Source organism: Physeter macrocephalus, chromosome 7 (assembly GCF_002837175.3).
Source record: "Physeter macrocephalus isolate SW-GA chromosome 7, ASM283717v5, whole genome shotgun sequence".
NCBI lineage: Eukaryota > Metazoa > Chordata > Mammalia > Artiodactyla > Physeteridae > Physeter > Physeter macrocephalus.
In genome coordinates, this window is record NC_041220.1 from 68,636,555 (window position 1) to 68,651,261 (window position 14,707).

At 40.8% G+C, this 14,707-nt stretch overlaps 1 protein-coding gene across 18 annotated transcripts in view; it reads left to right on the top strand.

Moving 5' to 3' along the window:
- FRAS1 (Fraser extracellular matrix complex subunit 1) overlaps positions 1-14,707 on the top strand; it is a 474,502-nt gene that overhangs the window by 257,985 nt on the left and 201,810 nt on the right. For all 18 annotated transcript variants that reach the window (XR_003680571.1, XR_003680570.2, XR_003680569.2 and 15 more), the window contains 3 exons: positions 6,772-6,912; positions 7,298-7,438; positions 8,727-8,903. Coding sequence is in view for 15 of the 18 variants with exons in the window: in XM_024115434.2 (XP_023971202.1) it covers positions 6,772-6,912; positions 7,298-7,438; positions 8,727-8,903 (459 nt within the window). In the remaining 3 variants the exon portion in view is untranslated. The remainder of the gene's footprint in view (positions 1-6,771; positions 6,913-7,297; positions 7,439-8,726; positions 8,904-14,707) is intronic.

A 14,707-nucleotide genomic window follows, 5' to 3' on the forward strand; every position in this document is an offset into this window, starting at 1 on the left:
CCGCTGAGCCTGCGCGTCCGGAGCCTGTGCTCCGCAACGGGAGAGGCCACAACAGTGAGAGGCCCGCGTACCACAAAAAACAAAAACAAACGTATGCAAGGCATTGAGCACAGTGCCTGGCACGGAGTAAGTGCCATGTGAGTATTTAGTGTTTAATCCTCACAATTTCATGAGGTAGTTATTATCATTCTTATTTTTCAGAAGAAGAAACAGAGAGGTTAAGAAACCTGCCTAAGGTCACGTAACTAATAAGGGGCAGAGTTGGAATTCATGCTATAGCTCTTCTGGGTTTAGATCTTAACTGCCTCGACGCTGCTCTACTGCTCCCTGTAATGTGATACCTCCTTATGCACCTCTGCCCATTTTCCCCTCTCTTCTCCTTCTCCTTCTCCTCTCCCTTGATCCTCTTCTCCCCCTTCCTCCTTGTCTTCCTATCAGTCTTTAGATCAGCCGGCTACCCCTGTGGACGTTGCCAGGTCCACAGGTAGGCACCTGACGGTGAATGAAAGGTTTGCATCCAGTTTATCGTGATGGCCATACCTGTTGAAAGGCCTGATGACTTTTTTTAAATAACTGAGCCCACTAAATCAATAAAAAATGTGTAGCCCATAAAACTTTCTTGAGTTATTGCCCTCATTTTGTTTGCTGAGCAGGGCAACAGCACAAATGAGATGATCTTTGGGACCTGAGAAATCCACTTGTCTTAGGGAAGAGAGATATCCCCTGGCAGCTGCTTGCTTAAAGCCATGCAGGGATCCATCAGCATCGCTGGTGTGAGAAATCTCACTCAACATGGACAAGTCACAGGTGGCTTTTGTGTGGATTCAGGAGAGAACAAGGAAGGAAAGGCAGGCTGCCATTACCCTGAGCATTTTAGTCTTTTTCTGCTGACATCACTTTCCTGCTCAGTTAAGCCAGATGTATTCTCTAAAGGTCAGCAGATGTCAAATTTGCACTGACTTAAAGGCCTGAAGGCATTTACCCTTTAACTCCCCAAGGAGGCTGGCTACTGTCACTGACAAGGAGTGGTGACATGGACCTGCTACCGAGACGATATTATCTGGAATGAGAAAGCAACTTTTGCTAGGGATGCATGTATGTAAAAGGAGGGATGGTTAGTATGAGCCTGAGGCGGTCAGGGGTGGGAGTCTACTTGGGCAGAGAGGTTGAGTGAAGAAAGCCAGGTCTCCTTGCAGACTGGAAGAATTTTGAAAAAAGACTATACTGAACAGGTGGCTTAGGGAGAGAGTATACATCTGAAATACTATCTGTATACATTTTGAAACAAAGCAGAAAGAGAACTTTCAAACAGGAGGATGGACCATTGTTGACTTTAGTCAGCCAACCAATCAATCGATCAATAGGTAATTACTGAATGCCTGCCATATGCTTAGCAGATACAGGACTTTGTGTGCTATTGGCATTGACCAGTGGCCCTTTTGATAGACGAGGCTGGAGTTTAAACTTTTCATAAAATTGTTCGAGCTCTCTAAGTTTGTATCAAATGTCTTCAGAAAGGTTCATATAAATATTTTCTAAAGCAACAGTGAATGAACCAAGTCGTTGATTGGTATCGGAATGTTAATTAAGACGCTAATAATGCCGACTTACTTTCAATTCAGATTAGTACTCTTCGAGATAAAGACCAGCTGTTGTTGGTTTAATAATTTATAACCAAGCAACCCATATCTGTAGAAATCTCAAAGTTGAGTGCTGAGAAAAATCCAGCACAACCTGTTATAAATGGTGCTATGCCCTGGCTGAAAGAATTTACAACCACCAAGGTTGTCTGTGGTACATGCTTTGAGTTTTACAAATATTAGATATAAGGCGTAGGGAAATTCAGAGGACAAAACCTCCTCATCATTTAGTCATGTAAGTACTTGAGCTATTATGAAGGGCTTTTCTGACTCTAGCTAACACAATAAATCAAAGCAAGTTCAGAGGTTTCTGCTAGCCATTCTTGCTCTCTTCCTTCCCCCTCTCCTTTTTTTCTCTTTCCTTCCTTTTATACCGATTTCCCTTCCTCACCTAGGCAACTATTTTAATTTTTTTTATCTTCTTGTTTTTATGGGCTCATGTAAAATGGGTATTGTTTTCAGTGAGTATATGTATATGTATGCTTTTCTTAAATGATACCATGTTATAGAGTTCACGTTGTTCTTTTTTCACTGAGCGGTATGTTTTTCAGATTCACCCGGTTGCTATATCATCTAGCCCTTTGTTTCTCACTGCTGCGTAGTCCTTCCTGGTCTGCATCCCCTACAGCTCTCCCATCTGCTCTCCCAGGGACGGGATCCCTCACTTCCTTCCATCTGCACACCATCACTAGGGAGCACCGGTGAACAACCTCCGACATGTCCTTTGATGAACTGGGTGGGAGGTTCCCTGGAATGGATGGATAACCTGAGAGCAGAACTGTTGGTTTCTTTTTTTTTTTTTCTTTTAATTTTAATTTAAATTTATTCTTTAATTGTTGACTCTGCATTTTCTTTATGTGATAAGTAGTGCCAGGTAGCTCACCAGCATCTACACTCCCAAGCATAAGGGCTCTTTCATTTCTACATCCTTGCCACCATTTGACATTATCAAACTTCAGGGTTTTTTCTGGTCAATAGGTATACAGGGACATCCTATTTTAATTTCCATTTTTCTGATTATTAATGAGTTTGAGAATATCTTCAACTACTCTTGGACTTTAGTGTTTCCTCTTTGATAAATTGCTTTTTGATATGTTTTTCCCATTGTTTCATAGGCCTTGCTACCTTTTTATTGTTGATTTTATGGAATTCCTTGCACCTTATAGATATTAACTCTGTCAGTCATAAATAATGCAAACATTTTCCCATTTCGTTACCTTTTAACCTTTAATGTGGTGCCCTTCGTTGAACAGAAATCTCTAATTCATCATTTTTCACTTTAACGTTTTGCTTTTGAATTTTTGTTTAAGAAGACCCACCCTGCTCAAGTTCACAAAGAAATTATACTGCAATTAATAGAAGAAATTCTATTAATTTCACAGTTTTTTCTTTATGTAGGTTGTTGATCCATCTGGAGTCTACTTCTGTATATAAGTTTAAGTAGTGATCCAGTTTGATTTTTTCTCCATTTCATGATCCAGTTTTCCCGGCATCATTTAGTGATTCAATCTAACCTTCTCCATTGATCCTTATTGGATATTAAATTTCCATAGGGACATAGGTCTGTCTCTGAGCTGTTTGAGTAGTCCAAATTTCTGTTCTTGTACCACTATCACATTGTTTTGCTTTGTTTTGTTTTGTCCCTTAATTTCTATTGCTTTGCAGTATGTCTCAATGTCTGATTGGGCAAATCCTCCCTTTCTTTCATCTTCATTTTTAAAGTTAACTATTCATGAACTTTAGAGTGTTTATTGAATTACTAATAAAATTCAAGTTTTATTAATATTGTATTGAAGTTATAGACTAGTTTGGGGAGAAATGACATCTTCCTAATAATTTTATTTAAATTTACAAATTATATGCCAAGTATTACTTTAGGTGTATCCTAAAACATTCGATCTGTAATGTTTTTATTGTTGGGCAATTCCAATTTTTAAAAAATGTCTGCAATTCTTTATTTCTGGGGAAATCCACTTGGCTTGTAGATTATTCAGTTCTGTGGATATGTCAGTTCTAGAATAGAAGCTTCAGAAGTTTCTGGAGGGTAGGAGAGAACAATGCTTTTTAGATTCATTTTTGCTTCTTTGCTCCAGCTATGCGTTGAGGGGATGATTTTCTTTTTCTCTGATATGAAGGCCACTGCCTTTGTCCATTTACTGAAGATTATCTTGCCTTACATGTGTGCTTCTAGAGAGATGCTGAATCCTCTAGGATGCAGGGTGGAACATTTGGCCCCATCGATTGCCATCCTTTTTCTCAAGTTCTTGAAATCTTTTTCAGGAGGCTAGTATGGTGTAGGTGGATTAAGAGAACAGACAGAATAAATCTCAGTAGTTCTCTATGCCTGAAACACTGTTCTCTGAGAGTGAGAAGAAGTTTGTTTTGCTTGTTTTTAAAGAATTTAGCCAGTGAGCATGGAATAGATTGAGTCATAGACTTACCTGCAGCTGCATTCACCCTCACCTCCGTTTTCTACTCAGAAAAGGAGGACTTTCTCTGTTCTGTTCAAGTCTAATCTCTCCATCTGTACTTTTGAATGTAGCTCCCCTTTTTTCTCCTAGATATGCTTTCAGCAATTATTCTACCTCTTCTCTTTTTAAAAACCTTTCCCGGGGTCTATATTTGCTTTGGGCTTTTACAGTATTGGAGAGACAATACATCCCCTTAACACACACCCCCCTTTTTTTTAAATTGGAGTATAATTGCTTTACAACGTTGCGCTAGTTTCTGGTGTACAATGAAGTGAATCAGCTATATGTATACATATATCCCCTCCCTCTTGGACCTCCCTCCCACCCCCCATCCAACCCATCTAGGTCATCACAGAGCACGGAGCTGAGCTCCCTGAGCTATACAGCTATCTATTTTACACATGGTAGGGTATTTATGTCAAACCTAGTCTCCCAATTCATCCCTCCCTCCCTTTCCCATTCTGTGTCCACACGTCCGTTCTCTACATCTCTATTCCTGCCCTGGAAATAGGTTAATCTGTACTATTTTCTAGTTATTTCCCCTCTATACCCTTCCATTCACAGCCAGGAGCCTTTAAAGGAACAGTTTATAATCATGGCCTTCACTTTCATTCTGTCTGATGACTCCACTGAAATGGTTATGGCACAGGTCACTCGTGTCCCAATTTCTAAGTGAAGTGAACCTTCTTCAGTCTTTCTGTGTCCTCTCTGTACTGTTAATGTCTTCCTTCTTGAAACTTCTTCCTTTCTTGGATTCTCAGCCACCACACTCCTGTTTTCTCTCCTACCTTTGGATCATTTCTTCTTAGTTACCTTTGCTAGTTTTTTTCTTTTTTCAGTAAATTTTGGCGCTCTCCAGGTCCTTGACTACTTCTTTCTTATCCTTCATGCTTTTACTGAATAAATCAACTGATTTCTGATTTCAACAACCCCTATGTGATGACCCCCAAGCCTCTCCCCTGAGTCTCAGAACTCTAAATCAGGCAATTTATTGGACCGCACGTATCCCAAACTGAGTCTGTCGTAATCCCCCACTCTCCTTTTTGTGTTGCTTGAGTGGCATCACTCGTCTTCATACCAGAGCCCAGGCAGCCACCTGAGACATTTTCACCTACACAGCTCTCAAATCCATCACCTCATTCACAGCCTTGATTCAGCTCCCATTCTTCTTGTTCTGTGAGCATTGCCACGCTATTCCAGCAAGGCCCCCAACTCTCCTTCCTCACCCCTCCAAACTGTCTCCAAACTAAAGCCAAACTGATCTTTCTTATACACAAACATAGCCATATTTTTACCTTGTTTAAATCTGTGTAGGGGCTACGGACGTCTTTCATAGGATGAGAATCTAGACTATAGAGTCTGGCAAACAGGTTACCATAATCTGGCCCTTCCCACTTTTCCAGCTGAATGAACTGCTGTTTCCCAGGATTTCCCAAGCTCTGAGCCTGTACTCGCCTCGCAGCTTCAGCCTGGAGTACGTTCCCATCAACTTGGCATGCTCTGACTCGCTTTCCAAGACAATGCTCAAGGGTCATTTCTTCTATGAATCCTTTCTTAACCTTTCATACCTCCTACCCCACACACATTCTGTTGAAATTTTTATTGTGTCTATACAGACCAATCTGAGTGATATGTCTAATATTGCTAATATTGCATATGTTTATCTCCCTCTGGTAGACTTAACAAGCCCCTTAAAGCAGAGACCAAGTTGATTTGGGTTTTGTGTCTCTACCATCTGGCACAGTACTTGACACAGAGCTTAAGAAATGTTTGGGGGGCTAAATGAATGGATAAGTGAATGAGTAGATCCTGGAAGGCTGTGTGAAGTTCAATGATTTCAACCAAACTTTGTAGCATGACCTTGCTAGTAGAACTCTGAATTCCTGAATTCTCTCTCCAACCAGGGTTGTTAGATAAAATATAGGATGAAATATTGGGGGCAAACTTAAACTAAAAAAATATTCATTATTTATCTGGTAATTCAAATTTAACTGAGCATTTTTTATTTGCTAAATCTGGCAACCCTACCACCAAGGCTGTTTTGACTTTTTTTTTTTTAAATAAATTTATTTATTTATTTATATTTTTAATTTTTGGCTGCATTGGGTCTTTGTTGCTGCTTGTGGGCTTTCTCTAGTTGAGGCGAGAGGGGCTACTCTTTGTTGTGGTGTGCGCGCTTCTCATTGCGGTGGCTTCTCTTGTTGTGGAGCACAGGCTCTAGGCGCACGGGCTTCAGCAGTTGTGGCTCGTGAGATCTAGAGTGCAGGCTCAGTAGTTGTGGCGCACGGGCTTAGTTGCTCCGCTGCACGTGGGATCTTCCCAGGCCAGGGCTCGAACCCATGTCCTCTGCATTGACAGGCGGACTCAACCACTGCGCCACCAGGAAAGTCCAGCTGTTTTGACTTTAAATCCCATATTAAATTGGATACACTGGTAGGTGGGCCTCAGAGTATTTGTTATGCTTAGTTTAATGAATAATTACTTGTTTCTCCTTCAACTGCGAAAACAGAAATGTTGGAATCAAAGAAATAGAACTTAGCTGAGCAGCCAAAGAATGTGATTACTATGTTGATACCAGCTATGGATGTTGTAAAGAATAGACTTTCACTGCTCCCTTTGCTCACTATTGATTTTCTTTGATGGGTTTTCCTCCCCCTTAGCTTGTGATCAGTCCTGTAAGAGTTGTGGCCCCAATAGTCCCAGATGTCTTACCTGTGCTGAGAAGACCGTGTTGCATGATGGGAAATGCATTTCTGAATGTCCTGGTGGGTACTATGCTGATGCCACTGGCAGATGCAAAGGTAAGACATGGGTAATTGTTATCATCGTCATCATCACAAGACCTCGGTTTTCTCATCTGTAAAATGGGGTTAATAATACCTACCTCATAATGTTGCTATGAAGGTTAAAAGTGGCAATATGTATAAAACACTTAATACAAACGTAAATAAAGGGTAGCTAATAAGTAATTGATAGAACATGGTGAAAGATGGATAAAGGGGCAATGTGGGCAGTTCTGGTGCTATAACCACCTTCGAACACATATATCTCTTGATTTTGTGCAACAGCTGAAGGGGGATTGAGTGATAGATGAGAGGGCTTCCAAGCACATAAGGAGCCTGGCCAAGAAGTAGGCGCCCTAGTCATCTCGGTCCCATTGTGTTCCCCTCTTCCTCTCTTCCTCAGTTTGTCACAACTCGTGTGCCAGCTGCTCAGGACCCTCGGCCTCTCACTGTACAGCCTGCATCTACCCCCAGGCCCTGCGCCAAGGCCACTGTCTGCCCAACTGTGGAGAGGGCTTCTACCCTGACCACGGGATCTGCAAAGGTATCACCGGTGTCATCATCATGCTTGAGAGACTTTCCCATCACAAGGACATAGATATAAGTTACTTTTGGGGGCAACTTTTCCTCTAGTGTATCCTATATGGTTATGTATGCATTATATGCTTTTTCTCATTACCAAGGGATAATCTGAAAAATCACATTTGAATATTTGTGAAGACACTCACAAGGTTATGATTTTTCTGGCCATTCTTGAGAGGAATGTCATTCCCTTTACCGTGGTACATTAAAACAACCCAACTCTTATTTCCTTCTTTTTCTGTTCTCTGACCATTGCTAATGTTTTTCTTAGTCTTCATTTTGTTTTTCCCTGAAGAACTTCTTTTTGTTAATGTTCCTGTTGAGCAAACTGAGAGTTACTAGCATTGCCTCTGGGTTGAGGAAAATGGAAAATCTTCAATAGCTGTTTGCCAAAAAGGCTCATTGGGAGGACAGTCTCATTTGAGCCTTTTGAAACTAGAACATTGGGATCAAACACTTTAATTAAGTAAGGTTAATTTATGTTTACTTATACAGAGGGCACCTTGGAAAAGAATGTGAGAATAGTTACAAGAAAAATATATTTAAAACAGGGATGCTGCAATAAATATTCTGAAAAAGAAAATTTAGAGAATCTTGTAAAGGACAGTAGAGTTCATTATATCAGAATTTGGGCAGGAGAGATTTCGAGTACTCTCTTTGGCTCTGATTTTCACCAGTAGCCAAGGAAAACCAGAAACTGTGATGGATTGTCAAATGCTTGCTGCTTCTCTAAAGGGGCCTCTTCCTTGTCTAGTAAAGCAGCCTTCCCTCACATAAATTCTAAGATAAATTTGTTGCCTGGACCCCTCTATAGTGAGTGATGGATGCCATAATAGACAGTAACACAACTACCATTTTTGCACAAAATACAGTAACGGACCTTATAGGAATGCTTCTTAAAATCTCCCATGAAAACTGAGGCTGTAATGTTAACTCGTCATCCACTGTATGTGAATCTCTGGAGAACCAAGCCAATATTGTCCAGTTTGCTTTTTTTTTCTCCCCCATGATATAGCCTGGCAGCCCTTCCAGGACCTGAGAGATGTGACTAGTTAACGTCACCCTCATTGGCCTCTCACAGATACTGTTATTATCACCTTGGGCTTTGTATAGAACATTAGAAAAACAGTTTCCTGAAAAGATGTATCTGGTGCACTTTTCTGAGTGATTTTGACTTAATTAGGGACTCCCCTTGGTTGCAACATCTATCTGATCCTTGGATTTTTCCTGCATTTTATTCCTCTTGGCAGGCTGTCATTCCTCTTGCCTGACTTGTGTGGGTCCAGAGCGCTCTCACTGCACCCAGTGTAAGAAGCCAGAGGAAGGACTGCACATTGAGCAGCTCTCAGGGGCAAACATCACCTCTGGCGAGTGTCTGTCCCAGTGCAGAGCCCAGTTTTACTTGGAGAACACTGGGCTGTGTGAAGGTGAGTAAGCCTGATTTGAGGAAATGTTAGGTAGCTTCTGGGCTTACCTCTTGAGGGATCCTGAGGTGGGACCAAAGCCAGAAGATCTTGGCTTTCCCATTACAGTGGCTCCTGGATGCTTGTGGATGGAGCAGAGAAGACCGACGTGCAAAAGAGTGGCCCCCACTGATGTCCTCCTTCCCTTTGTGCATAATAGGTGATCTTAAAGAGCTAGTTGCTTTTACCCCACTATCCCCCGAGTTACACTCTCAGAAATTCCTGGTGGGAATTCTTTCAGATACAGTATGAGTAACCGAGACAGACCCAGACCTCATTGTAGAATTCCGTTTATTATTTGTTCTAATCTGCTACTCTTAATATGAATTGGTCTCTTCAGGGCAAAATCTGGACTTCTGTCAAAATTTAGAAGTGATTCCTGCCATCGTTTTGGCATATCATCTACAGAGAATTGATGCCATCCTGAATAATTTGACTCAGAGCTGGGTCCTCTATAAGTGGTTGAAGATGAGATGAAGGGGAGATACATATAATTTCTTGGGAGGTAGGGGAGGCCCCCCTATGCTCCTACAAGAACGTTCCTTGCTGCTGGATGAAATTTTTAACTCTCAAGCTACTTGGAAAAAAATTCTACTTATATTTTTCATTGTAAACATATGTTCATTAAGGAAAACTTTGAATGTAGAAAAAAGTAAAAAAGTAATCTGCCCACCATCTACCAGATAAACCCAGTTGCCTTTACCATTTTGCTATAATATATCTGAGTCTTTTTTCCTGTACGCTTTGAGTTTTTATTTTTGCAACATAACTGTAAGCATACTGCAGACTCAATTTTGTATAACAAGCTTAAAATTTAAAGTGGCTTCAGTTTTACATTGGAATGTACTCCAACGTGGAAATGCTGGATTTCAAGGTTAGGTTAAAAGATTTTGGACACGGTGAGTTATACTGCATAGTAGAAATATGCAGAATTGGAATACAGAAAAAAAAAAAAAGAATTGGAATACAGAGACCCCAGGCCAGACACTTAAGCTGTCTGAGCCTTTGCATCCACAGCATTAGAATAGGGATAATTATCTTTCACACAAGCTTTTTGCCAGGATCAAAGGAGGTACAGAGTGTGAAAGTGCTTAGTAAATTGTAAAGCCCCCATGATCACTTGGTATAAATTTCGGTCCATATATTCAGGTATTCACGAACATTATAAGGGTAGCCCGCTGCTCCCTGGGATGCACCAGGCTCCAGGCGTTTTACATGGTGTCTAAAGTTTGGGGAGGGTCTCTAGTTCCCAGACATGCTGGTTTCCACCCATATATGCACTGCCCAAACTTTCCATGGTCCCTTAAACTCTCGTGGCTCTGTTTCCACAGCCACTTACAAAATATGGGAATCTTTGTCACTAAGAGTCCCAATGCCTTCCCAAAGCACACACCACACAGCCTTCCCTTCTGATCCTAGGACAAATAAAGAAGAAATCTTCCCAGGCTACTCAGAGTGGCTAACCTCCTCCTATGATTTTGATCACTTTCTTAAAAATGAAAAATAGGGAATTTAGAGAGGGATCAGAAAAGAGAAACAAAAATAATGAACACTTTAAAGGTTAAATTGTTAATAAAAATTAGAGTAACCAGGGTTATTCAGCCAGAAAATAATATTCCTGTTGATTTGGTGCACACCATGATGCAGACACTGTGAGAAGTGCCTTATTTGTTTTTTTTTTTTTTCACTAGGTCCTGATACCAGCCTTATGGGGTCAGTGAAGAAACTTAGGTTAGAAGAAGTTAAGGCTGTAACTTGCTCAGTGTCATGTAGCCGGTACAGAGTAGAGTCCAGTGGGGACCTGAGTCAGCCAGGCTCCAGTAGCCATGCACTACACCAGCGTGCTACTATAATATGGTCGCTGAAAGGGCAAAAGCACAGCATTACAATGCTGTAGGATTGAGACGTCTTAAATTTCAGAAAGCATCCTTGACCGAGGGGAATGTTCTAGGAATCCCTTTTACAGACACCTTTTTTTTTTTTTTTTTTTTGCAGTACGCGGGCCTCTCACTGTTGTGGCCTCTTCCGTTGCGGAGCACAGGCTCCGGACGCGCAGGCTCAGCGGCCATGGCTCACGGGCCCAGCCGCTCCGCGGCATGTGGGATCTTCCCGGACCGGGGCACGAACCCGTGTCCCCTGCATCGGCAGGCGGACTCTCAACCACTGCGCCACCAGGGAAGCCCCTACAGACACCTTTTAAAAAAGATTAGACTCGAATCCCTCTGGAATGATTTAATTATGGTCCCCTGTGAAAGGGCTAGAATGACCTCTTGAGGACCTTGTAGCCCCGAGATTTTATGCTAATTCACACAATATTGTTAGGTATCACACATATAGCTCTCTACTCACATTTACTCCCAAATCCCATGCAATCTCTGCTAGGGAGATTGTTGTACTCAATTTATTAGTGATGAGAAAGTGGTAGAAAGAGGTTAATTGAGTTGCCCAAGATTCCACTGGGAAACTGAGTGCAACCACCAATTGTCACCAACCTTCCTGAGTATTAAGTGTGCTGATTGATGTATTTCCTGTCACTCACCCTGTACCTCTGGCAACCTTTCTGCCTTCCCACAATCTGTTTCATTTGCAATTCTGCTGAAGCCTCGTCTCAGAACTCAGGCCTGGGAGCCCTGTGAGAATGCATTGGGCACTCCTCACACACACGAGAAATACCCTCTCCTCTTTAAGGAGCGTTTTAAAAGGTTGGAGCTTTTGTGTGTGCCACTGAGAGTTGATTTTTACAGACCTTTTCATCTCAAGTGCTTTTCTATAAAGAAGAAAAAAACAACTGTTTTCTGGAACTCTCCCTCTTCCTTTCTCTGAGGCTGCAGCACAGAGGGATTAGAATATTACCGCGGCTAATGAAAGTGAGAGGCAGGTGCATTACAGGAAGAAGCAATTTACTTTAGAATCTGAAAATTGTCAGAAGTTATTATAAAAGTTTCTACTCTGAGCTACATGCCAAACCCAAGAATTATCTAGTGGAAGACAAAGCAAATTTACTCAAGATATTTGACTAAGATCCAAGTCTGTGACTGAAGGATGAAAAAATAGAAAATTAACAAACAGTGACCAAAGAGAATATCGTTTGTTATTAGCTGGAGAACAGTCTGTCTTCATTCATTCCTTCTACAAATGTTTCCTGAGTCTCCCCTGGGTGCCAGGCATTTTCTAAGGACTTGGGGTGCCCTCGTGAACGAGTCAGATGAAATCCCTGCTCTCATGGAATTTATATTCTAGTGAGAGAAACAGAAAAGAATAAATGAATAACAACAGCAGCAATTCGACGACATACATTTGGCTAGTGGTCTGTGCTATGAAACCCACATCAGGGAGATGGGGAAGACAGAGGGGTGGGCTGAGGTAGGCTCCAAAGCAGAAGCACTTTGGTGAGATGGGGACAGAAACCTGCATGTGTTTTTCCTGCGTTTTTCGCCCACTCTCAAAAATGAACTTGGGTACTTCAGAAGATGGAGCTTTGACTTTATGCTTCTTTTATACACAGCCTCTGTGTTTTCAAAGTGTAGCTAGAATTGCTGGTATGAAATAAGATCTACTACTAATTGTAGAAGATAATTTGGAGGTGTTTTCAGTAGTCCGCCAAAATTGTACATGTTTAAATAATTAGCTAAAAGAAGGACTTCAGTAATTTATCCAGAGTTCATTTCACCTGTTTAACTGATTACTCACTAGCATTGACAGATTCTAGTTTCTAAAACAAACAAAAACCCCAAGAAACACCTGTCAGTACCCTTGCACAAATAAAACAAAACTAATAAAAAAACCAGGCCTGGGCTTCCCTGGTGGTGCAGTGGTTGAGAGTCCGCCTGCCGATGCAGGGGACACGGGTTCGTGCCCCGGTCCGGGAGGATCCCACATGCCGCGGAGCGGCTGGGCCCGTGAGCCATGGCCGCTGAGCCTGCGCGTCCGGAGCCTGTGCTCCGCAACGGGAGAGGCCACAACAGTGAGAGTCCCGCGTACCGCAAAAAACAAAAAAACAAAAAACCAGGCCTTCCAAAACAAGATCAAGGACCGTCCCTTACTTTTTCATTCATCTTCCGCACTAAGTTTCCATGCCTCTGGGAGCTGGTGTGAGTCTAATGAGGTCTCCAGGGTAGAGCTGGGTAGGGACCCCTACGTTGCCCAACTCAGGGGCACTATTCTCAGGGTAATTAATGTGACTGGTGACTTCTGGAGTCATTTAGTGACTAGGCAGCCCAGGGTGGATGGACAGGAGGAAGGACCTGGGACTCCTGTCACTGGGAGGCCTCTCCTCTCTCCTACGAGTATCCTTAAGATCAGGTCAGATTGCTCAGTTCAGTCTCAGGTTCTCCTTTTAAAAAATCCTGTATTTGTATTTGCTAAATCTGTAACCTAGTAATAGATGTTTTTGGTTTTTTTGTCTGTATTTTTAAAGTTTCTGTAATATGTAAAATGCATGCAATGAGAAGAAATAAAAATTAGGATTTTTTTAGAAGTTTATATAATCAGGAGATTATATAAAAGAGTGAGATTATATAAAAGAGCAGTTCTCCGTCCACTCTTGCTGAGGATTTTTTTTTTCATTTAAGGGATTCAACTATTTTGAAGACCCAGTTTTTGGTGGAGGTCTCTCTGTAGAGCAAAACTTCTCATAGGAAACTCCTGAGAATCTTGTTAAAATGTGGATTCAGATTTCGTAGGTCTGGGGTGGGGTCTGAGCTTCCGCGTTTATAACATGTTCCAGGTGAGGCTGATACTCCTGGTCCACAGACCATAGTTTGAGTAAGCAAAGCCTCTAATTAAAGAAGGATAACTGCACCACTTTATCATATCACTGGTGTAACTTCTTTCTAATGATAGCAGTTTTAAAAAAATCCCAATTTTAATTCTTCTCATTGCATGCATTTTACATATTACAGAAACTTTAAAAATATAGACAAAAAAAACAAAAACATCTATTACTAGGTTACCCAGATTTAGCAAGTACAAATACAGGATTTTTAAAAAAATCTGATGTAAAATTCAATGCTAAAAATTTTGAAAGCCTCCCTCAAATTACTTTAAAGGAAAAGATTGATTGCCAAAATCAGCCCAAGAAGACATAGAAAGCCTGAGTAAATCAAAAGTCATACATAAAATGAAAAAGGTTAACAAAGAACTTCCTCAGAAGGAGGACTAAGCTTAGACAGTTTAATGTGTGAGTTATTAAAACCATCTAAAACCCAAATAAATAAATCTTATAAGATTATAAAATCCCAGAGCACAGAAGAAGATAGTATATTTTAGAATACACTTGTTTTTTGGTCCAGCATAACACTAATGCCAAAATTAGAGCATTAGAAAGAAAAAACTATAGATTCTAGATAAAATTCCTTTAAAAAGATCAAATTGAATTCAGAACTATGTTAAAAGTTTTAATGTTTATATAAGGTTATTTTAATACTGTATCGATCAGCTCATATTGAGATATCTATTAGATAATTTATCATGTCAAAATGTCAAAGGAGAAAAAATATGATCACGGTTATTCGCTGAAAATCTGTCTAACTAGGTCCACAATTGATTCTTTTTTTTAAAATCATGATCTATTCTTCTTATAAGGAAAAACCTCTTAGTAAATCAGGAAGATGATTATATAACAAATATAGGATTAGGAAATAAAAATACTTAGCACATAAAAAATTAAATGTTTAGTATGCCCAAGTATTACCTGAGATATTCTAAAATATTTTTCACTCTTTATCTGAAATTCAAATCAACTAGGTGTCCTTTATTTTATCTGTTAA